The 25,483-nt window shown below is 47.9% G+C and overlaps 2 protein-coding genes across 2 annotated transcripts; both read left to right on the plus strand.

The window, feature by feature from the left end:
* Nucleotides 1-16,590: 16,590 nt before the first annotated feature.
* On the plus strand, nucleotides 16,591-18,249 carry LOC119268666 (phospholipase A1-II 5-like). Its single transcript, XM_037550349.1, has one exon. It carries the CDS (start codon nucleotides 16,689-16,691, stop codon nucleotides 18,075-18,077), a length of 1,389 nt encoding a protein of 462 aa, XP_037406246.1. The 5' UTR covers nucleotides 16,591-16,688; the 3' UTR covers nucleotides 18,078-18,249.
* Nucleotides 18,250-18,938: 689 nt separating this feature from the next.
* On the plus strand, nucleotides 18,939-20,977 carry LOC119268667. Its single transcript, XM_037550350.1, has 2 exons — nucleotides 18,939-19,413; nucleotides 20,625-20,977. Exons 1-2 carry the CDS (start codon nucleotides 18,954-18,956, stop codon nucleotides 20,630-20,632), a joined length of 468 nt encoding a protein of 155 aa, XP_037406247.1. The 5' UTR covers nucleotides 18,939-18,953; the 3' UTR covers nucleotides 20,633-20,977.
* Nucleotides 20,978-25,483: the final 4,506 nt, after the last annotated feature.

A 25,483-nucleotide genomic window follows, 5' to 3' on the forward strand; every position in this document is an offset into this window, starting at 1 on the left:
GAGTATTCTGCGTGTGCAACTATTTTGCACCCGTTGTATTTGAACGTAGAGCCTATCACACCCGATCATCACGTGGTGTCTCAGCACGAAGAACTTTCGCAACGGTGCATACTCAGGGAGAACACTTCTTGATAATTAGTGAGAGATCATCTTAAAATGCTACCGTCAATCAAAGCAAGATAAGATGCATAAAAGATAAACATCACATGCAATCAATATAAGTGATATGATATGGCCACCATCATCTTGTGCTTGTGATCTCCATCTTCGAAGCACCGTCATGATCATCATCGTCACCGGCGCGACACCTTGATCTCCATCGTAGCATCGTTGTCATCTCGCCAATCTTATGCTTCCATGACTATCGCTACCGCTTAGTGATAAAGTAAAGCATTACAGCGCGATTGCATTGCATACAATAAAGCGACAACCATATGGCTCCTGCCAGTTGCCAATAACTCGGTTACAAAACATGATCATCTCATACAATAAAATTTAGCATCATGTCTTGACCATATCACATCACAACATGCCCTGCAAAAATAAGTTAGACGTCCTCTACTTTGTTGTTGCAAGTTTTACATGGCTGCTACGGGCTTAAGCAAGAACCAATCTTACCTACGCATCAAAACCACAACGATAGTTTGTCAAGTTGGTGTTGTTTTAACCTTTGCAATGACCGAGAGTAGCCACACTCGGTTCAACTAAAGTTGGAGAAACTGTCACCCGCTAGACACCTTTGTGCAAAGCACATCAGGAGAACCGGTCTCGCATAAGCGTACGCGTAATGTCGGTCCGGGCCGCTTCGTCCAACAATACCACCGAACCAAAGTATGACATGCTGGTAAGCAGTATGACTTATATCGCCCACAACTCACTTTGTTCTACTCGTGCATATAACATAAACACATAAAACCTAGGCTCGGATGCCACTGTTGGGGAACGTAGTAATTTCAAAAAAAATCCTACGCACACGCAAGATCATGGTGATGCATAGCAACGAGAGGGGAGAGTGTGATCTACGTACCCTTGTAGACCGACAGCGGAAGCGTTAGCACAACGCGGTTGATGTAGTCGTACGTCTTCGCGGCCCGACCGATCAAGCACCGAAACTACGGCACCTCCGAGTTCTAGCACACGTTCAGCTCGATGACGATCCCCGGACTCCGATCCAGCAAAGTGTCGGGGAAGAGTTCCGTTAGCACGACGGCGTGGTGACGATCTTGATGTACTACCGTCGCAGGGCTTCGCCTAAGCACCCCTGCAATATTATCGAGGATTATGGTGGAAGGGGGCACCGCACACGTCTAAGAATATGATCACGTGGATCAACTTGTGTCTAGAGGTGCCCCCCTGCCCCCGTATATAAAGGAGCAAGGGAGGAGGAGGCCGGCCCTAGGAGGGGGCGCGCCAAGTGTGGAGTCCTACTAGGATTCCCTAGTCCTAGTAGGATTCCACCTCCCATATGGAATAGGAAAAGAGGAAGGGAAAAGGAGAAGGAAGGAAGGGGGCGCCCCCCTTCCCTAGTCCAATTCGGACCAGACCAAGGGGAGGGGTGCGGCCACCCTTGAGGCCCTTTTTCTTCTTTCCCGTATGGCCCAATAAGGCTCAATACGTATTCCCGTAACTCTCCGGTACTCCGAAAAATACCCGAATCACTCGGAACCTTTCCGATGTCCGAATATAGTCGTCCAATATATCGATCTTTACGTCTCGACCATTTCGAGACTCCTCGTCATGTCCCCGATCTTATCCGGGACTCCGAACTCCTTCGGTACATCAAAACTCATAAACTCATAATATAACTTTGAAACCTTAAGCGTGCAGACCCTACGGGTTCGAAAACAATGTAGACATGACCGAGACACGTCTCCAGTCAATAACCAATAGCGGAACCTGGATGCTCATATTGGCTCCCACATATTCTACGAAGATCTTTATCAGTCAGACCGCATAACAACATACGTTGTTCCCTTTGTCATCGGTATGTTACTTGCCCGAGATTCGATCATCGGTATCTTAATACCTAGTTCAATCTCGTTACCGGCAAGTCTCTTTACTCGTTCCGTAATACATCATCTCACAACTAACTCATTAGTTGTAATGCTTGCAAGGCTTATGTGATGTGCATTACCGAGAGGGCCCAGAGATACCTCTCCGACAATCGGAGTGACAAATCCTAATCTCGAAATACGCCAACCCAACATGTACCTTTGGAGACACATGTAGAGCTCCTTTATAATCACCCAGTTACGTTGTGATGTTTGGTAGCACACAAAGTGTTCCTCCGGCAAACAGGAGTTGCATAATCTCATAGTCATAGGAACATGTATAAGTCATGAAGAAAGCAATAGCAACATACTAAACGATTGGGTGCTAAGCTAATGGAATGGGTCATGTCAATCACATCATTCTCCTAATGATGTGATCCCGTTAATCAAATAACAACTCTTTTGTTTATGGTTAGGAAACATAACCATCTTCGATTAACGAGCTAGTCAAGTAGAGGCATACTAGTGACACTCTGTTTGTCTATGTATTCACACATGTATTATGTTTCCGGTTAATACAATTCTAGCATGAATAATAAACATTTATCATGATATAAGGAAATAAATAATAACTTTATTATTTCCTCTAGGGCATATTTCCTTCAAGCGGTGGACCTCACACCCCGCCGGATCTACCTTCCGCACCTTGGAACCCCCAACTGCCAACTCACCACTTCACCGGAGCCGCTTCAGCAATTGGCTTGTCCACCGCTCCAGATCTCCTTGACCGCCATCATGGTCCACCGCACCGAATCTGCTTAACCGGCGCCCTCGTCCACCATAGCGTAGGCCCTTCACTGACTCCCTCGTCTGCCCCTTCGTTGGCCTTCATACAAGCCCTCATCCGCCGCAACAGATCCGCCTCACCGAAAGCACTGTACAACGCGCCCGCCGAAGCCTTCGTCCACTGCACCGGACCCGCTCCACAGATGCCATATTCAACTCCACCGGCCCTGCTTTACCGACGCCGCAGCCTCATCAGGTTATTTGGATTTGTACTCCTTCGGTTTTTCTCTTTATCGTGTAACTGTTCACTTACCACAGATGATCTTTCTTGTATGTCGACAGGCGCCGCAACCATAGCACCGGAGCCGCTTCAGCGACGGTGACAGCCGGCCCAAACTCAACCGCAACACGAGCACCATCGACGATCCTTAGCTATCAAGTATGACAACAATACCCATATGCCGCCGAGAATCAGGTACTATTATCCATCGGTCGGCGCCTACGTTCACTTTCCTAGCATAAGCACCGCACCTTTGAATTTCTTCAGGGCATCATTCAGTTTTTCATGAGACGTGTTATTCTGCTTGCACCTGTAGGGCCATACTTCTGGCAGTGAACATGTTACATGTGCTAAATTACATACCAATGCATATATAGTTAATATTCTTTAGTTTTGTTCTGATGCCACCTGTTGGTTCCATCAGACTGCTTAATGTTCTCTATGCTTAATTACACATCAGCAAACTAGCATGTGGTTCCGCTGCTTTTTGTTCGTTTTACCCTACATTTTCTGATGCTAGCTATTACATCACTGCTCCGAGCCTCTGTTCATTACTTGTTTGTGTGTTCTTGATCTTTCCAAGTTGCATGACTAATTTGATGCTTCTATTAATTATGGAGCTGCCAACCCCATCAAGCAAAATATTTGTTCTTTTGGGGCTGGCACCTCGAACATGCATAAAAATAGAGGGAAGCAGATATATTATCGTGTATGCACACACCCTTCTTTCATTAGTTTAGATGAACCATTGATGATCAATTCGGACCAGTGCATGCGACTAAAACTAATTTTACCTAAATAGATGGTGCAGAATAAACTACAACAACTAGATATGCAACCACGGGATGATGATGATATCTTTAAAGAACATTGCAACAGCAGCTAGGCTTCAGAGCAACATATTGTAAGCTAGTGTGTTTTAGTACATGTGAAATGTAATGCGAGTGGGCTGCTTTCTTGGCTTGTGCCCTCAACGTGTAATCCTACCGAATTACAAATATTTCAGTTGTCTGCTTTGCTGTATTGCTTGATTCGAATGCTTATTTGTTGTTACGCTATACCTGAGTTGGCCAATATGTCAGCAGTGCCTGTTGTACTATCGTAAAGAAATGCATGCCTATTTCATTTGAGTCCTTAACTTTTCCTCTCAACTTCATCACAAGACTGTCTTCGTAGTTTATATGAGGCCACACTGTTAAGTGCTTTCTCAGATTATTTCAACTGCTTAGATGCCTTGGCAACTTAAATATAGCGGTTGTACACTCCCTTTCAACTAGGGATGTCAACTGGGCCCCATTTAATCCCGATTAAAGTCCACTAGTGGTATGATAGTTTTTTGTTTTTTGAGGAAAATGAACTAGGGAGGTAGCAAAAACTAACTAGATGGGACTGACGGATGTCGTTTATTTGCCACTTACATCCCTAGTTTCATCTTACCATTTTAATTTCGGCTGATGCTGCTTCGAACCATTTAAATATAGTTTGCCATGCTCAGCAATAATTCGTCCGTCGGTTACCATGTAAGCTTACTGCCTGGATCATACGATAACTATCTCTTACTGATGTCCAGCGGAAACATTTCAGGATGCTGTTCACACCAGGACACAATGTACAACCCCAGAATCTATTTGTGGAAGCAGTGCACCATCCATGTTACCAGATGGTAGCAATTCAGAGGCAACACCGTCGGAGAGCAGTCTGAGCACAGATATTATAGTGCTTGAGGCTCTACTAGAGGCAGAAAGAGATGGTGTGGCTGCCATGAATGAGGTAATCTTTATCTTGGGGCTGGAAATTACGGAATTAGCGGCACGCATTATGCAAGCAACCCAAGAATTGGAGGAAGTAAGAATGTTGCATTTGAAGACGGAGGAGGTCCTGCTGTTTCTGCTATCTGAAGCCCAAGGTAATCCCGGTTATTCTTTAGATACCAGTTGAAATTGTCATTAGATTATTGTACTTGCATGTTGTGTCATGTCTCTGATTGGATTATGTTGCAAGACCCCCTATGTTGTCCATGTGTTGTAATGATCCGAATTTTTTAGGCGAGGTAATCCTCAGTACTTGTATGATTGACATAAGCTGAACTGTTTTTCGTGTGAGCATATTGTATTGGATGAAATAACTGTTTGACTTAGAGTGTATCCAACCTACTGAATTCGAAGATCACGACATTTCTAAATCATAATCATATATAAAGGTGGAATAAATCTTTGTTGTGGTTTTGAAGAAATAAATAACAAAACGTATAATTATCTGTGGATATTCGTAATCGAATATAAATTGGATTTGAATTTAGTTTGACAGGTCCTAGAGCAAACGTGAATGCTAATTCTCCCAAGTTTTGAACGAAGCGGCTAAACACCCACTATAATTTGTGGGCTGCCCGAAGCAAGTGTTTGCGAGATGGAAATTACTGTCTACCCCTGACACTTGACATCCTTATCAACCGGATTTACACTGCTGTCGATAGGGGTAGACTAGTAACTTCAATCAGACGTGACACGACGGCCTCTGAGCCCATTCAGACACGGTGGGCGCCAAACGTGGGTGGCAAAACACATTTGATTCAAGCTCGTCCGAAATACATGTGTCTCTTCCTCCATTTCCCCATTCATACACGGTGGGCGGCAAAACAAACTCTCCTCGTCCGAAATCGATGTAGGCTAATATTTTAAATAGGGGCAGATGTGTAACTTCCATCAGACGTGACATAACCGCCCTACCTGTCAGCCCCGTTCATACACCGTGGGCGCCAACCGTGGGCGGCAAAACACCCTCTCCTCGCCCGAAATAGTTACTGGCAAATGTTTGGGAGATGCGAGATTACCGTCATATCCCCAACCGACGCGATGTCCGAAATTTTAAACGGGGGATAAGTTCGTAACTTTCCCCCATTTAAGAGAAGCGCGTCCCAAAGTTTGAGATCCCCCTCCCCTCCATTTCCCAATTCATACGCCGTCAACGGCACGACAACCTCCGCACTGCGGCCAGCCTTCTCCGTCCGCCACCTCATCCTCCACCTTGGCAGAGCCGCTACCCCTACCCCGTCGTCCACTGCAAGAGATGGACGTCTCTCATCCACGGCGCTGGACCAGGATCCTTTCATCCCCTCCTCTCGCTTCATCGGCGTCGTCGTCCACCTTTCCGTTGCCGCTCCTACGACCGCCTTGTCCACGGCAATAGGATATATCCCCCGACCCGACCGTCTGCCGTCTAAAGTCTTCTTCCCCGCCGCCGACAGCCATCGCACCCGCAGCACCCTCAACGTATCAGCATAGGCCTACACGGCGTCGCAAGAGAGGTGGTACTCTTCCATATGTGCTTAAGTTATTGATCTCACCCGGAAAATAGATCGTAATTTGTTTACTGTACTTTTCTTGTCCGTACCAAATCGTAGTGGCTAGTTGAAAGCAAACATTGGTTGCGAAGTAGCTTTGTCCGGTTTGCACCTTCAGATCTGCCATGGCACAGGCACTATACTCGTAAAGCTTATGGTTTCCCCCCTCTATATTCACTACCATCATCGTAGGTGCTTCGTGTCGTGCTAGCACTGCTCCTCAAGACCTCAACCCAAAGCTTACGTGTTGAAATACGAATCTGATATGATGCTCATATCACTAAAACAGAGAATGTTTAATTGGTCAACTAATGTTCCTATATTCGTTTCAAAAAGCATGTGCGCCACCCACTGGTCCAGCTAGTTCCACTTTCCTGATTTTTCTCTTGATGATTAGGGTTTTCCCCCTTTTATCTACTCTACTATGATCTGCGGAGGTGCTTTCTGCCGTACTAGCATTACTCCACCCTTCAAGCTAAACAACACAACACTCAGAATTTGAAAGCTTAGTTTTTCAAATATGATTGTGATATGATACTGATATTAGTTAACCGGCACATTTAATTGGTTAGCTAAAGGTCCCACTTGAGTTTCCAAATGCATGTCGCGACATATAGAGAGACAACATAATTGCATTTCTTTGTCACTTGTTGACCGTACCTTCTTGTCCATACCAAATCTTAGTTGTTATTTCAAAGAAAACATCGGTTGCTAACTACCCTTTGCGTGGTTTGCAGCTTCAGATCTGCCATCCCACTGCCACGGTCAACACTGTACTCATCATGCTTATGTTTTCTCCATTTTATGATGACCACAATCAGCCTACGTGGTTCGTGTCGTAATAGCACTGCTCCACCCATCGAGCTAAACAAGCTTAGTTGTACAAATTCATATCTGATATTATTGCTGATATTAGTAAAACTGAGAGATGTTTAATTGGTTAGCTAAACGTTCCTACTTTAGTTTCGAAATGCATGTGAGCCACATATGGAGAGACCGGAAAGAATAGTATTTCTCTGTGCGCTCTGGTTCATCATGGGTGGCCAACCAACACTGTATTGAAAGACTTGTAATATCTTCAATTTGCTTGCTCTTCTGCTCTTCTTTAAGATGATACTCTTCTGTTGCGATCAACTGGTCAGGTCGAGTTGTTCTCCCTTAGTATATTTTGAATCTGATAGGTCAGGTCGACTTGTTCTTCTTTACTATATGTTGAAGCTATCATCTGCGAAGTGTCATCACTTCTGGAGCTCTCATATTTTGAGTAGTAGGCCACATTATATTAATGCACACAAAAAATTACAGCATGCATGGCATCTTTTAAAAGAATTGCAGAGATAGCACAAAGGGGTTTATAGGGAGGCAGTATTGGATTAGAATCACTTCTGCATTACAAAGAAAATCTCACTTGTTTTTATGTTTTCATGCATGTCAGATATTGAACATTATCAAAATGAATATGAGAATGGGCGCACGAGAGGAATATTGCGGAACGATCCACTGGCTAACAAACTTGGCATGGTGGAGGATGGCCTATCTTATTCACCCATCAAGGTGCTTGCTCTAACTTTGCAAAGTTGTATTGGTCGCACATATTTTGCATCTGATCTCTTGCATTACTTCTACTTTGTTATACCATCTGCTTAGTTTAAGTATCATATATGAGTATATTCCATACCTATCCATTTTCTGTACCTATTCCATGTGTCGTCACACTATGTTTTTCTAGTCAAATATTGTTCTTTCGTAATAGATGTCCAAAAGGAAGAGGGTGAGTGCAGATCCTCAAGGAGTACAAACTAGGTATTTGGAAAAGGTAGTGATACCTGTTAAATCAGATAGATCAGCAGCCACAGAAAACACGGGCCCAACTGTACCACACTTTACCCCTACTCCAGTGGCCAAACCCCTATTAGAACTGCTGGGAGCCCAGCGTCAGGTACTGTCTATGATATCAATTCAAAATTTGAACTCCTAAATTTCTACTTGTGCCTTCTCTCTTGTATGAAAACTAATTTCAGATGAATCTCCTTGCTCAAAGGATCATACGATCTCAAAACAATAATGGGCTCTACATTGCTCTTGTCAGTACCTCTCTCCCTTTTGCCTTGTAACGTTGTACTTAATTAATTGCTATTTGATTATGTATCATCAGTCTGCACCTGAGCTTCATTATCCTCCGTTTCTTCCAATATTATTTGATCTATATTTACTCTTTGCAAAATGTAGAATAATGGCAACGCTTATAAAGAATTTTCTTTGGGGAATTTATTGAATTATCCTTCCATCAACATGGAGAAGGGCTTTGTCCAGCCCGTGTTAACATGTAATGTAAGTTCATCCTTCTCAAGCCTTCAAACTTTGTTCTAGTATAGATTTGGATAGGCATCATTTCCTCCATTGATGTTTGCTTTGCTGTTTACATCTGATTGGATGTTTGCAAAAACTACCAGTTTCAAATTGTAGTTGTAAAAACATGTTCCTTATGCAGAACAGATCCATTTATTTGCTTATATAATTGTGAAACCTGTTATGTGTCTCCTTGTTTCTCTTTCAGACTCGTATCTCTTACGCCAGGCAGAACTTTAGGGAAGATAGTGAGCCAAACCATCTTGAGGACAGCGAGATGACCCCAAGGTCCTGTCTTGATGAAGACAGTGAGTTGAAGCTACTCACCAACAGGTGTGAGACAACCTCTGTGCAGTCGCTGCCTCAATCAGTTCAACTTCTTCAGTCTCAACTTAAAGAAGAAAGGCTTGCTTCAGCTCAGCTCCTACTTGAAGTCAAAGATGCAATGAAGATGTCAGAGGACTGCCGTGCGCACCATCATGCCTTAAATCTAGTGTTGATGCATCTATCATTGACACAACTGAGGTCTACTCAGCTTCTTCAGCTGTTTGGGGGGCCCGACCTGGCCAGGCCTAGTGCCTTCTGAAGTGCTCTCAGTTTTGTATATTCTTTTGTCGGCGCATTTATTTGCACTGGTGGCGAACTTTGATGCCCAGTGGGTGTAATATGTGTGATAGCCGTGATAGCCTAGCGTAAGTTGCTTGCTTATTTATTTCCTTGTTGTCTTGTTTATTTGTTTGCTTGTAGTCATTGCAGTTCTTTTTCCGCGGTTTGCTAGTGGCTGCAATAACCTATTTTTTAAAACTAGGCCACAATAACCATGGGCTAATATTTACTGTAGTGACACTAGGCCTCCTACGGGCCGTAGAAACAGTGGGACTTCTATGGGCCGTAGAAACTGTGGGCCTTCTACGGGCCGTAGAAACAGTGGGCCTTCTACGGGCCGTAGAAACAATGGGCCTTCTACGGGCCGTAGAAACAATGGGCCTTCTACGAGCCGTATCATCAATGGGCCTTATACGGAAAGTATGATCGATTGGCCAAACATGGGCCAATAACAGGCCGCATTATGGCCGTAAACGGGCTAGAGTTGGAATCGTCCGTTCATGGGCCGACCATAACGGGCCATCGTTAATAGGCCGTATTTGATGACACTATGAAAACGGCCCAACGTATTAACGGGCCGACTGTAACCACGGGCTGAATTTGGCCCACAAGCAGAAAATGACAGTAACGGGCTGTAAGTAAACGAATGTTGGAAATGAGCCCAAGAATAAATGGGCTCTGAGAAGGCTGAATGATAACATGGGCTGGAAACGGCCCAACAGAATAACGGGCCGTTAATGGGTATAAAGTGATACATTGTTCATTACGGGTCAGTTTCACCATGGGCCATTAATGGGTGTAAAGTGATACACTGTTCATTACGGGCCAGTTTCACCACGGGTCGTTAATAGGCCAAGAGTTACATAGGGCCTCATATGGGCCGAAAGACGTCATGGGCCATACATGGGCCAGAAGTGAAAACGGGCTGGAATCATATTGGGTGGCCCAGATGACACTACTAGGCCTAATTCGGATAGGGCGTAACGGGCCTTGGGTTAGCGGGTTGTAAATGGGCTATATGCGAACAGGCCGTTAACAGGCTTTACATGGGCTGGCCCGGCACCTTTTGACCAAGTCAAACGGGCCGGCCTTTTCACAGGAATGGGCCTCTGTTGGGCCGTGCCACATGTCAACGTATCATAGGCGCCTTCTGTCCAATGAGTGGATGACATCTGTCCCAACGATGAGCCGACACGTGTTTCCTCCAGCCAATGATGATTTTACACGTGGAAAATCCCCATTGGTCGGGGTTGTTAACGAGTTATCGGATCCAAAACCCGACCCGATAGCTTAACGGCGTTCCGTTACGGTGGATGCCGCGTGTCGGTCACCCTTGACGAAAGCACTTATGTGACGCGGGATTTATCGTCATGGAAGTGGACACTTCCATGATGATAATTTTGGTAATGTCATGGAACACTTCTACGACAGCACAGGTATGACTATCTTGATTCTGTCATAAAATTGTCATGGATATACATGCATGACAGAAAATGCGACCTACTGTGACAAACACGTATCATCACGGAAGTGTATTTTTTTTGTAGTGTGACGACCTGCCAATTAACCTTGCATTTGCCTCCAGCGATTGCTTCGTCCTACGCCCACAGGAATCGCCGCCTCGCCTTGTTGACCTCCTTGAACAGTTTCTTTGGGGCGTGCGGCACCATGAGTGCGAATGCGGGCAGTGCTGAGAGCACGCACCGCACCAGCACCCGACGGCCTGCGATTGGCAGTAGCCGCCCCTTCCAACCTGCTAACCTTGCACGGATACGGTCTAAGATGTATTGCAGGTGGACTAGCCTAACCCTAGCTATGCAGACGGGGAGACCTAGGTACTTCATGGGGAAGGACGCGAGGTTGCAGCCGAAGCTTTGGAGCACGTACCCGAGGTCGATGCCCTCACAACAGATGGGAGCCGCCAATGATTTCTGAGGGTTCATCCTCAGGCTTGTTGCCTCCCCGAAGCCCGCAAGGATCTGCATGATCACGTCGATCTCTGGGCGCGTTAGGTTCGCGAAGATGACAGCGTCGTCGGCGTATAGCGTGACCCGGAGGTGCACAGCTCTCGCCGGAAGGGGTGCCAGCGCACCAGAGCGAGTGGCGGCCTCCAGCAGCCGATGGAGGGGGTCAATCGCCGGGATGAAGAGGGGGGGAGAGGGGATCACCCTGTCTCAGCCCCTGCTGGTGAATTATGCACTGTCCTAGGTCTCCATTTAGCATGCATGCAGATAAGGAGGATGTAAGTAGCAGCGCGATCCAATCCCTCCAGCAGGCGGGGAAGCCCATCCGCTGCATGAGCTCTAAGATATATTCCCAGGAGACGGAGTCGAAAGCCCTCGCGATATCAAGCTTCAGAAGGAGAGCCGGTGTCTTCTTTCTCTGGAAGCTTCTGACCAGGTTCTGAACATACAGGAAACTTGAATTCCTTTGCGCTTCTGGAAGGCACTTTGCGTAGGTGAAACTAGGCGATCAAGCACTCCAGCCAGTCCTAGTTGAGAGGACTTTTGCAATCAGCTTTGCCATTGAGTGTATAAGGCTGATTGGCCGGAAATCATTCATCTGCTTGGCCCCATCTTTCTTCAGCAGCAATACAATGAGGGCCCGGTTGATCGCCGCAAAATCACTGCCGGCTAGCTGGTAGAATTTGTGAAATACCGCCATCTCATCTGCTTTGATGGTCTGCCAGCAAGCTCTAAGGAATGATCCATTGAAACCGTCCGGTCCTGGTGCCTTCTCCGCCAGTGACGCGCAGATGGCTTCCCACACCTCCTCCTCCATAAATGGGTTGTCGAGGCCCTCTCCCCCTGGTTGCATCGTGGGGAGGTTGATCACTTCCCAGTTGATGGAGCGGGTTCTGCTCCTTTTCCTGCCCAACAGTGAAGAAAAGTGCTCATGGATGATCTTGGCTTTGTCTGCGTGGTTTGTGACGTGGATGTCGTTGATGCGAAGGCAGTGGATGAATTTCTTTCTGCGCCTCGAATTCAGCTTTGCTTGGAAGAAGGATGTTGTTGCATCTCCCGCCTTCAGCCAGCGGGTCCTCGCTGCTTGCCGCTTTCTTACCCTCTCTAGAGCTGCCAAGCCCACCATTTTCAGCTTCAGGTCTTCCTTAGCCAGAATTCTCTCGGGGTGAGCTGTCTCCTTTCCTGCGCCACGTCCAGCCTTAGCACCACCACCGAAGCGAGATGAAACTGCACTTTTGCATCACTGAACAGGGTTTTGGCCCATATTTTCAGGTCCGCGGCTGTCCGGGCCATCTTCACTTTGATCCTGGTGAAGGGGTTGCTGTGGTTTACAGGCCTCTGCCAGGCTCTGGCCATAGTTTGGTGGAAGTGAGGGAACTTGATCCAAAAGGATTCAAATTTGAAAGTTGCTTTGCGGTGCGGTGCGGAGGGGTTTGACATCAGAAGTGGGCAGCGATCCGAGCAGGCCGTCGGCGCCGCCATTAGCGTGAAGGAAGGGAAGAGTGCCTCCCACTCATGATTGCCAAACACCTTGTCAATGGCTACAAAGGCCGGATTCTCCCTCTCATTACTCCAAGTGAATCGCATGTTCTTGCACTTGATCTCTCTTAACCCAGCGCGATCAATGGCTGCTCTAAACCTTCCCATTATTCTTTTGTTCAGATTGTGGTTGCTCTTGTCTCTGGCCTCATAGATGATGTTGAAATCACAATTAAGCAACCAAGGTTCCCCTGCAGGCGGCCTAGCGGAGACTAGTTCAGCCAAGAAAGCTTCTTTCTGGTTGTCGTCCGTGGGGTTGTACACCGTTGTGATCCAGAAGGCGGTGTTGCATTGCCGCAGTGTTGCCCTTGCCGTGATGGAGAATTGGCCTATCACCTGGGTTGCAATGGAAACCGCGGAGGAGTCCCAGAAGATTGCAGCACCGCCTCGGGTGCCGTCCGCCGGCGGCACTGCGCAGGCGTCTAGGTGCTGCACACCCAGCTTTCTAACCATCGCCGGGGACCAGCATTCGATCTTGGTCTCCTGCATACATAGGACAACAAGCCTATGGGCATCGGCTACTTCACAGATCGCAGCACGCTTGGCTGGCGAGTTCAGGCCTTGCACGTTCCAATTCATAATATTGCAATTTGTGCTACTCATAGAGACATGTATCTTCGCTCCGGGGACAAATCTCACTACTGAAGAAAGAGAGCAAGTACAAGTACACATTCAGACTAGCCAGGGCATGCCAGCGCCCGCCAATAGCACCCAAATTGCGCTGGCCATGAACTACCCACAGATCCCTGTCACTACACATAACACTTAATCCTAAATCGAACTGGCTTAAGGCTAGCCATCTCCGGAGACTAACTAAAACATCGGCTAACATACTACACTTGGGCGTCTCCTTCCGGGCCGGCGAGGCCAGCCATGGTGCGCAGAGCATCGACGTTGAGGCAGGTGAGCTTGGTGATGCAGGAGATGTCGTCCTCTATCAGTGGCTCATCGAAGCGGCGAAGCGGCGCAGTAGCGCCTCTGCCGCCGCCACCATCATGCGCTCCTTTGGGCCTAGGATGCCGAGTCCTTGGACCAGGTGGAGCGACGCACGCTGCGTGACCGGAGTGGTGGAGGGGTTGGCCGCCTTCCTAGCACTCCGCCTGGACGGTGCAGAAGTAGCGCGTGACTTGGGAGGGGCGGATGGACGACGGGGTGCAGACGCGTCGGAGAGGAGGGGCGCCGACGTGTCGCGAAAGAGCTGGGCAGCCGCCGAGCCATCTGGGCCAATCCACAGCTGTTGCACCTGCTGGGTGATTGGCCCCAGCCGCGTCTCGGTGGTGGCCGGCGTGGGGGCCGCACGGCAGGCTTGGATCGCGCCGGGCTGCATGCTTAGCTGGGGGGGCCACCTCTCCCCTAGCTGGAGGGCGTTGACCGGTTCCTCCTCAAACTCCATTGGGGCCGCCAGGGCATCAGCGATGGTCGCCTCCAACTCTAGCTGGCCTTGGTCAACGCGTGGGGGCGGCGGGAGCAGAGCCTCATCGTTACGGAAGAAGTCGGCAACGGGATCCTGGGTCGGCCGAGACGCAGCAGGAGGCGGCAGTGGGGGTGGGGGTGGTGGGGAGGAGGAGGACAACGGGCGAAGCAGTGGCAGGGGAGGGATGAGCCGCAAGGCCGCCTCCTGGCTGCGGCAGCCCTTGCCCCGACTGGCTCCTTCGATGTTGTCGGCGTGTGTGTGGAATGGCGGCCCAACAGCGTGTCTTTCCATGAGCGGTGGCCGCCCTGGCTGCCCTCGTGGTCATCGGGGTCACGACCCTTGCTCAGCTGCAGACCGTGGCAGCCGGAGGAGGCCACCGCCTGTGGCTGCCTTCTGCTCTGTCCCTGGCCGTCCTCCACATGTCGGGCCCAGGTGCCTGGATAAATCGCCGGGAACGGAGCATCGTCGTCAGAGTCTGAGGAGGGGAGGCCGCTCTGGCGCGAGCGGGAAGGCCTTGGCGTGGGCGGCATCCAGTCTTCCACCCTGTCCACATGGACGAGCATGTCATGCCGCCTGACTCCGGGGGGGTGGCGCGACCTCTCTGCTCGGCGGCGAGTAGCCGAGCATGGCCTCGACGCGCCCAGCGCCGCGCCCAGCGCCGCGCTTCGCGCACTAGATGATGCGCCTGGTGGGGATGTTGGCGACGTCCCAGACCCACACCTAGCAAGCAAAGGTCTTGGTGTGTCCCCGCTCATGGGTGCGGGTGTCGAGGCGATCGACGATGCACATGTCGCCGATGATCTCCGCCGCGCCCTCCAGGGACCAGAGCTGCATGGGGACCTTCTCGATGACCACGCGGACGTGGAGCGTGAAGTCTTGGTGCACGGCGTGGTCGTCCTCATGCCAGGGCTTGACGGTGAAGGCGACATCGTCGACGCTGATGGAGCCGGCGCGGACTGCGTTCTCGTGGTGCGCCGGGAGCTCGGAGTAGACGAAGAAGTCTTCAGGGTCGTGGCTGGTCACACGTAGCAGGTGGGGGGGATGCGCGGCTGCTCTTCGATGGCGCGGCCGATGGACAGGGGGCTGGCCGCGTGCCTCGGCGTGGCCGCCGTGAGGAGGACGGCGTTCTTCCGGAGGAGGAACTCCTGATGTTCGATGGCCGGGGTGGAGATCACCACCTTGTGGCTTGCCCGAGCCCGGCGGGAGGGGTCGAGGAGGTGCGCCTCGCGGTCCATGGATGGGACCGGTTGCGGCACCGGCAGGGGAGGCGGGGTGGGGAAGCGAAGCCTCGAGTGCACCGACACACGTCCGCGAGGGGACCGTGGCCTCGCTCCGGCAGACGCCCCGACAGTCTTCTTTGGATTCTTGGCGCACTCTCTACCAAAATGCCCAGGCAGCTTGCAAATGATGCAACGCAGCGGGTCTCTGCAATCTACACGGTGATGCTCGGTGCTGAGGCAGCGAAAGCAGAGGCCGTCGAAGCGGCTTAAGAAGCCCGCACGCCCATCATGGCCATTGATGGCCGCACCCCTGGTTGCTCGGTGTAACCGCTGGCGTCTGCTTCGGACCGCCGTCGTCTTGGCAGCTTGGCACGCCTTCCGGGACTTGACCGCCGTCCATCCATCCCCATCGCCCGAAGAGGAAAGGGGGGAGGGGCTCAAGGGAGGGCCTAACCACGATGGATCTAAGCCTCGACTGCCCTGCGGGTGGATCCGCCCTTGGACCGCCAGGAAGAGCGAGGGCGCGGCGCGGGAGCACTCACCCCGCAGCAGGATTCACGGCAAAGCACCGGGGAGGGCCGTTGACGCCGGCCGAGGCAGCCCTAGATCCGGTTCCGGGGAAGAACCGCTAGGCACGGGCGAGTCCGAGCGCCTGGGGAGGCGCCGTGATGGGGGGTGGGAACCATGGCGGCGCCGCAGGGCAGAGGAGGGGCTGTGGCCGCTGCGTCCGGAGTGGCGAGCGGAGGCGGGCTGCTAGCTCAGGAGAATACACGACTCTTGGATCCTGCGGTTTTAATTGAAAACGGTGTACTGCATGCGGAGATGTAACCATACTTGTTGTCATGCCAGGGCCTATGACTGCAACGGGCAAACCGGTGAACGCATGATCCATCCAAAATCTACCAAAACAAGCAAGGAAAGTTTATGGCTTTGCCGCGTTCCCGGCCCGAAACGGGCAGTCTTGCACCTTCACACGGGATGGTGCAAATGTTCCCGGCCCTTCACCTGGCGCCACGCCAACGACCACTCGCGCGATACGCTCAAAAAAAAAAAAAAACGACCACTCGCGCGAACCCATACTGCACCACTAGTACTAGTAGCACCCACTCAAAGCATCCCCACCTGGGCACCTCCCCTGCCGCCCTGTCCAGTCGCTACCTAATCTTCTTCCCATCACACACACAGCTCTCAGCGCGCACATGGACGCGAGCCAAGGCGTCCTCCTGTCCAGCGCCCTGGTCGGCGCCGGCGCCAATGGCGCTCCGGCGTGGCCGGAGCTGCTGGGCTCCGCGCACTGGGACGGCCTCCTCGACCCGCTCGACCTCACGCTCCGCCGCCTCGTCCTCCTCTGCGGCGACCTCTGCCAGGTCACCTACGACTCCTTCAACTCCGACCCCCACTCCAAGTACTGCGGCACCTGCCGCTTCTCCAGGGCCACGCTCTTCAGCCGCACGCAGTTCCCCGCCGCGGCCGACGTATCCGTGGCCGCCAACCTCTACGCCACCGCGGCCACCTGGCTGCCCCCGGGGCTCATGGTGCACTCCCTCTCCCGCGAGGCGTGGAGCAAGGAGTCCAACTGGGTCGGCTACGTCGCCGTGTCGACCGACGCCGCCGCGGCCGCCACGGGCCAGCGCGTCATCTACGTCGCGCTGCGCGGCACCATCCGGAACCTCGAGTGGGTGGACGTGCTCAAGCCCGACCTGGTCGCCCCCGACGCCATCCTGCCGGAGGGCGACCCGGCCCGCGGCCACGCGCGCGTCATGAAGGGCTGGTACGTCATATACACGTCCACCGACGAGCGCTCGCCCTTCTCCAAGTACAGCGCGCGCGACCAGCTGCTGGCGGCGGTGCGGGAGCTGGTCGCCAAGTACAAGGGCGAGAGCCTCAGCATCGTCTGCACCGGCCACAGCCTCGGCGCGTCGCTCGCCACGCTCTGCGCCTTCGACATGGTGGCCAACGGCGTGTCCAAGGTCGGCGACGCCCACTTCCCGGTCACGGCCATCGTGTTCGGGAGCCCGCAGGTCGGCAACCCGGAGTTCAAGAAGCGGTTCGACGAGCTGCCCGGCCTCCGCGCGCTGCACGTCAGGAACAAGCCCGACCTCATCCCGCTCTACCCGAGCAACCTCCTCGGCTACGCCAACGTCGGCGACGAGCTCTCCGTGAACTCTAAGAAGTCTCCCCACGTGAGGCCGGACACCACCAACGTCGGCGACTACCACAACCTGCAGGGTATCCTGCACACGGTGGCCGGATGGAACGGCGAGAAGGGCGAGTTCAAGCTGCAGGTGAACCGGAGCGTGGCGCTGGTGAACAAGTCCTCCGCCTTCCTCAAGGATGACAACCTCGTGCCGGAGTCGTGGTGGGTGGAAAGGAACAAGGGGATGGTGCTGGGGCCAACTGGTGAGTGGGAGCTGGAGCAGCCCGCTGAGGAGAACTTGCCCGTCCCGCCGGTTCTGACCGGGAAGGTCATCGACGACGATGTCGCTGCCACCATTAGCAGTAAGGAGCCCAAGATACCAGAGGATCAGGGCAAGAAGAAGACTAGTGGAACCAAGTTTCTCCCTGCGTGCTTTCGAGGGGTTAATTAGTTTGTGAATACGTGAATGATTGAACGACCGTGTGATTTTTATTTATTTTTGTTACTACTGTGAATAATGGCTTTTGAAATTTGATGGTCTGGTACAAACGTTTATGTGTGATGTGCCGTGTACTCTATGTAAAAAAAATATTAGAGCGTTTAGATCACTATGAAGAAAGTAATTACTACTCCCTCCGCTTCTAAATATTTGTTTTTCTAGAGATTTTGACAAGTGACTATATACGGAGCAAAATGAGTAAATCTACACTTTAAAATATGTCTATATACACATCCTTATGTAATAATCCATTTAAATATCTAAAACGACAAATATTTATGAACGAAGGAAGTAGTATCCATGGTTGTGTAATGTGTGGTGGTTGTGTAATGGTGATCAAATACTATCCCCTCCGTCCAGAATTAACTATTGCTGAAAAGGAGAGAGTAATACTCTCTCCGTCCGGAATTACTTGTCATTAAAATGGATGAAAATGGATGTATCTACAACTAAAATACATTTAGATACATCCATTTCAATGACAAGTATTTTCGAACGAAGGGAGTACTTTGAAAGTATATAGTGCCACAACTAATGGTTTCTAAGAGTACATGCCTTGGCTAGTTTTCTTTTGATGGAAAAAGACTATTACTCAATCAACAACACAGACACAGCTCCTCTACACTGGCAGGCCCGGATCGAAGCTAGACACGCTTAATTTGCCATAAAAATGACTAACAATGTTTTGGTACCACATATAACAGAGAACGACTAGTATAGAATCTGGTTATCTGATGCAAAAATAGAAAAAGGATTCTGGACCATTGGATTTGGGATGAATGGTAAGGCTCTAGGTGGAGGAATCTGTACTCACGGTTACATAATTCTATGCAAAAACATCCCTCTGGTCCTCATGTTTTCTCTTCGGATCCTTCTCAGATCCCTAATCCTCCATCGGCCTTCTCGACCTCTCCAGCCGGCGAGCGACGCTGTCGGCGGTCCTGGCCAGATCCGGTGTTGGCTCCCCTCCACAGCTTCTTCTCCCTACCTCCTGTCTTCCGCTCCGGCTTCAAGGTCGCGTGGATCCGCCTCCCGGCCAGGCCCAACGTCGCGCGGCGCATCATCGCAGGGATTCGTCGGCCGTCGCTAGTCGTCCTCGTCGATGGCCGCGGCCGCCTCGCGCACAACTGCCTAGGTCACCGTCTGGCCTCCACCATGCCGGACTCCGATGGGTTCGCGACAGATCCGAAGACCCGCGGCACAGAGTTGTTAGAGAATACGCAGCCCAGACGGCTACACGCGCCAGCTCTTCTTCCTGACTCCATCCCCTCACTGGCTCAGTATCAAGGTATCTTCTCTCTCACCCATATATTTCTATCTAATGGGGAAGTCTAGTTTGTTATCGAGTCTGGGCACATGCCCAGCCAACGTAAGCGCGGGTTTACCTCATGTTCTATGTTTACCCATCACATGTAACAATTTTGAATGCACAGAATAATTTACTGCTTGTACTACACAACATAGTTCCATTTAATCTATTGTGCCATGTATATGCTACTCCCCCCGATCCAAAAATAAGTGTCGTGGTTTATTTTGGATCGGAGTGAGTATTGAATCAAAGCATGAATATTTCAGAGGCAGTGCACATGTCTTTGACTGAATTGACTATGGATCTAGCTAGGGGAAGTATGCCGAGAGTGCACAGAGTTATCAATTTGGCAATCCTTCAATTGCGGATCTTACGCGTACATCGGTGAAATTATTAGCTAAATTTAGCTAGCTTCTAGTTGAATTGCTTTCAACCGGTGATTGAAAAGTGAATATAATTTCCCTTGATTATGGAGCACAAGTGACATGTTGTGGGGAAACTCGTCAATGGTGGGACAACATATGCATATCCGGCAAAATCAAGCCGACGCAATAATGTCTCGTCCATCTAATTAACCTGCGCCATGTTTGGTTAGCTAGCTAGTTAAGAATTTGTTGTTGTTCTGAGATAGTGTGCTTGCTGGCATGGGGGTATGCATATTGCAGATTTAACTAACAAAACTCAAGGCTTTTGATGAGCTGACGCCGGTCAATTGTTTCACACTCCAGTAGCTAGCTGGTGGGAGATACCTCGATTGGAGACATCAAATAATAGATATATGTGTATTTGTGACTAACAGTTAGCCAACAAGGGTTTAACAACATTACAGAAACAGTAGAAGTACAGATGCAGAGCAGAGAGAGCTAGCTAGCTAGCTGCCTGAGCTGCACCAGCATGCGTGGTGCAGCCTGTAGCCTTCTAATTTGCAACCATGCAATTGGAGAGACTTCTGAATTTGTTTTGTTTCAGGAGATTGAGAAGTCAGACATCTGGATTTTGGTGTAGAACACATGTTATGCTCCGGGTATGATGAGTAGTTTAGAGCTCGTTGACTAGTACTAACTGCCCCTGCGGTTGCTCTTGGGTCATTTTGAAGAATTATTTGCAGCTTCTAGAGAATCTTAGTTGTTACTGTCTCACATGGTTCTAAGCAAATAAAAACAGTATTTGTTTTGTGTGATCTTTCCCAGGCATATGAAGTTCCAAGAGCAAGAAACAGTATAACTGGCGGCAAGAGAAGAACATTCTGTCATATACCATCAGGATAGCAAAGCTGACACAATTTTTTAAAGCAATGCTTGTTCAGTTGTGATCCTTAAGTCCTTTGCACTCATTCTTACTGGTCATGCACTAGAAATGATCATGTCAACTTATGTATCACTTCATATGTATGTATGTCTCTTGTGGATGCGCCAGATTGACAAATATGTGTGCTCAGGAAGGGTCTAGTTTGACGTGTACTCGAATATTTGTGCAACTGATGGTCTAGCTTGACATGTACTCAAATAATTCCAATATTTGTGCTTGGAATTGTCCAGTCTAACATGTGCCTGAAATGGTCTAGCTTGACTTAATTTTCTCACCTTCACTTATATTTGTGATACATATTGACACACTTTGGTAACCAACTTGTTTAGTTTTCTTGCACGATTGATAGACATATAGTAGAAACCAGTACTGTACTTATATATACATGAAACCATCCATTAGACAAGTATAAAGCCGAAGCATCAACGCTGTGACGATTTGAAAATTAGTCTTATATACCAAGGACAAAATGAACGAATATGAGAAAGGTGAGGTGTTTACAGTGAAAGTCATGTTTTATATCTGACTATTAGTGGGGGGGTTTCGTAAAAATGTACATTAAGTGGCAGGAGGTACCTCTGTGCCATTCATCTTCAATCCAATGGCCCAGAATGCGTTTTTCTATTTTTGCACCACAAGTGCAGATTCTATACTAGTTGCTTCCCATATAACACGAGCAATGTAAGTTTGTCGAACTATTCATTACAGGTCCTAGTTTCATGCACTAGGGACGCATATCTCGACAGATCATAGTCCTTACTCTGCTCCATCTTCACCAACTCCAAGCAATCGGACTCGACAATGATCAGGCATATCACACCATGGTAGAGCCAATGCAATGCCCTCCATACACATGGTGGCCAGCGCTTTAAGAGCCTCGTGACATTATATACAATAACTTACGGCAGGTATCTGAAGATAGTCAGGCAGTTATATCACGCCGACAAGACCCAGCGCTGACGGAAAAAACCCTGTAAAAGCAAGTATAATAGAGCTGAGTCAGCGGACTATAAAAAATAAACTAGTATATTTGTGTTTAGTTGGAGGAAAGAGAAAAAAAAGATGAGCAGGCTCTTCGTGAAGAGTCAGCTCTAACACGTGTTCCCAGAGACGAATCTAAGGGGGGAAGAGGGGGGGCAAGACTCCCCCTGACGATTTCCTGATCTCTTGTAGCGATTAGGTACATGCGTAGTTAGTCGTCTTCCTGACGTGTTTTTTTAGTCTTTGCCCCCCCTATCGAGGCCATCTCGTGTAACAACGTGAGGTCCTCCCTGGGAGCAGGCCCAACCGGAATTTCCTATTCGCCGCTTACTGCGGCAAGTAGTCGCCGCTTCGCATAGGGCGCAGCTTACCCTGGGCCGGCCCATTTAACTGGTTTCGCTTCGTGATATTAAAAAACCGTGAAAAATGGTCGGAACAGGGATCGAACTAACGACCTCCTGTAGAGGTACACGCCGCGGTAGCCATCACGACCGACTCGTGGATGTAAACGAATAACAAAGCTAAACTTAAAGAAACTGAAAGCGACGATAAAACTTAAAACCAGTTCCTTCTACTGGTTCTTTCTGGTTTTCCTTCACAATCTTATTTTGTTATTTCTTTTTTCTTGTTTTCTTTGTTTTTTCTTTTTAAATTTTTTTCCTTTTTCTTTTTAAGCTTTTCAAAAACTTCAAATATGGTTTAGAATTTTCAAAAATGATCTTTTTGTCAAAATTTGTTCATATTTCTGAAATAGTGTTCGCATTTTCAAAATTTTGTTCACAACTTCGAAAAAAATTCTGACTTTTTTGTTTTTTTTCTATTTCTTCTCTTTTCTTCAAAATAAATTCAAAATATTCAATTTTTGTTCGTATTTTTTATAAAAAGTTCAGTTTTCGAAAAATGTTCTCAAAATTCAAAAAAATTTCTCGTTACACAAAAAAGTTCAAAACTTTCGAAATGCGGAAAATGTACCAGATTTCATAAGATGTTCACGTTTTCATAAAATATTCGCGCTTCCAAATTTGTTTGGGATTTTTCAAAATTGTTCTCTGTTTTAAAATTTGTTCTCAAGATTCAAAAAATGTTCGTGATTTAAAAAATTGTTCGCTCTTCCAAATTTGTTTGGGATTTTTCAAAATTGTTTTATGTTTCAAAATTTGTTCTCAAGATTAAAAAAATGTTCGTGCTTTAGAAAATTGTTCTCTCTTCCAAATTTGTTCGGGATTTTTCAAAATTGTTCTCAAGATTAAAAAATGTTTGTGCTTTAAAAACTTGTTCGCTCTTCCAAATTTGTTCGGGGTTTTTCAAAATTGTTCTCAAGATTAAAAAATGTTTGTGCTTTAAAAAATTGTTCACACTTCAAAATTTGTTCTCAAGATTCAAAAAATGTTCGTGCTTTAAAAAATTGTTCGCGCTCCAAAATTTGTTCGGGATTTTTCAAAATTGTTCTGAAGATTCAAAAATGTTTTGTGCTTTAAAAAATGGTTCACACTTCCAAATTTGTTCTCCATTTCAAAATTTGTTCTCAAGATTCAGAAAATGTTTGTGCTTTAAAGAAATGTCACAAATTCCAGAAATGATTGAGAAACTCAAATTTTTCTCGTCTTCAGAAAATTTGTTTGCGTAATCGTACGTTCAAAATGTTGTTCACTACAGCAACTAATTCTGGTTCAAAATTTGTTTGCGTAATCGTACGTTCAAAAACGTTTGTGCTTTTGAAAAATTGTTCCCATTATCAAACTTTTGTTCTCAAGATTCTATAAAGGTTCAGTTTTTCAAAAAATTATCAGGAATTTTTTAAACAAATCTGTCGAAAAATGTTCACGTCGTTTGTTTTATTTTCTGAAATTTGAAAATATGTCCGAGTTGTTAAAAAATCTATCGTATTTTGAAACATTGCTCGTTTGTTAAAAAATCACTATTTCAAAGGAAATTTGAATTTTTTTAAAAAACTGTCCAGATTCTTCATTGGTAATAGTACTTATACCAGCACGCTTCACGTTTTAACAACCAACACTTGATAGGTCTACTGGTTGGCTCCTTTTCGCTAGTTGTTTGACGCAGAATGCGTCTAATAGGAGCTCTCGGCCCAGCCATTGCGTATATAGCAGATAAAGCCCAGCCATTGCGTATATAGCAGATAATGGACCAAAACATAAGGAGGTAATATCATTGAAAGTCATACAACTTGCGCTTAATGTTCAGTTTGGTTACAAAACTTATAAAATACATAATTGTGGTCACATAACTTGTCATTTTGTGCGAATATGGTCACTTTGTCCGTATCGGGACGTATCCCGTGCTTATATGGCATGCCTATCTAAGGATTTAAGTTACGTTCATGTATTTTTAGACTAGCTTCTCTTGTTTAAATTCAAAAAATTCGGTCTCTAACAATTTTTCTCTTAATAGAAATTCATTCCAAAAATTTTGGATACAAATAGTCGTCATTTTTTTGCGGGGTGAAAGGGAATTTTATTCCAAAAGTATAGGGTTACAATCCCAAGCCAACTGCTCCTCACAACATGAAGGACTTAAATTCAACCATACCGCAGTACAACACTCAGTACGGCTATAATGTGCCAAAAGATGTACGGTATGAGTAGTCGTCATTATTGCAAAAATAGAAAATTCAGTCTCTCTTTATGAACACAAATAGGTGCTTGGTGCAGTGGTTAGCTCATGCGCGGCCATGTTCAAGGTAGATCAACTCCGTCAGGCACCTTTTTTGGAAAAATTATCCACGTGCGGGTGAAGAACCCATGGTTGACCGACGGACATGCGGGCCCTGCATAGATTAGCCTAACATGTTGTTAGTGTCCCACTGGCTTGTGGCCCCAATCCTAAATTATCCAGTTAGACTCTAACCTTAATAACCAGTTAGTGGCATTTGGGCCCATTTATCTGATTGACCAAGAAAAGTTGACAGCGTTGACCACAATCCTATTGCACCTGTCATTCACTTGAGGCTTATATGTGTATAATTAAATATTTATTAGTCGATGGCCTCCTTTTAAAAAAAATTAGTAGTGCACTTCTAAGGTCAACATGTGCTGATGAGGTGGATTTACATGCCAGTGTATTATTAGGTGGTAGTGGGTTCAAAACCATCGGCTGGAGGCTTTTTTATTTTATTTGAGGGACTTTGTGCGTAATTAAATATCAAGGGGTTTATGTGTAAAAATGCATTACGCTAACATGCGTGCCACGCCGGCGGTGGATACGCGTGCAGACAGCCAGAGTGACTGTATTTGCACCGAAACACAAGTTAGATGACCAAAAAACCGTATTTTTAAAGTTTTAGCATCAAACTGCACATCCGACGCAAGTTATGTGACTACCAATGATATTACCTTAAACATAAGAGAAGAAATAGCCCACTACCACCCCATCGAGGGACCAAGGAAAATTAGCGCCACAACATCACGCAACCACGCATGCAGTTGCTCGCTTCCCAGTTGTTGCGATCAACGCGATTTTATCGCTACCAAATGCATCGCGCGATCTGCCTACACTGTGTGAGTCTCTGCCTACTACCGCCGGTCCGCCGCTAGGGAAAATTTGCTTCGGCCTCTAAGCGAAGATCAAAAGGAGACTAATTATGATCCGTCATGGCTGCATCGGTGCATAGTTTGTCTTTATCTTTACAAATCCCCAATTGATCACTGTCATCAACCATCATAGAGAAGATTAGAGGAAGCACCACCACTGCCATGACCGACCACAGGGCTTACTGTCTCCATGGTACGCCCACTCCCGT

The sequence above is a fragment of the Triticum dicoccoides genome, chromosome 3A (genome assembly GCF_002162155.2).
Source record: "Triticum dicoccoides isolate Atlit2015 ecotype Zavitan chromosome 3A, WEW_v2.0, whole genome shotgun sequence".
NCBI lineage: Eukaryota > Viridiplantae > Streptophyta > Magnoliopsida > Poales > Poaceae > Triticum > Triticum dicoccoides.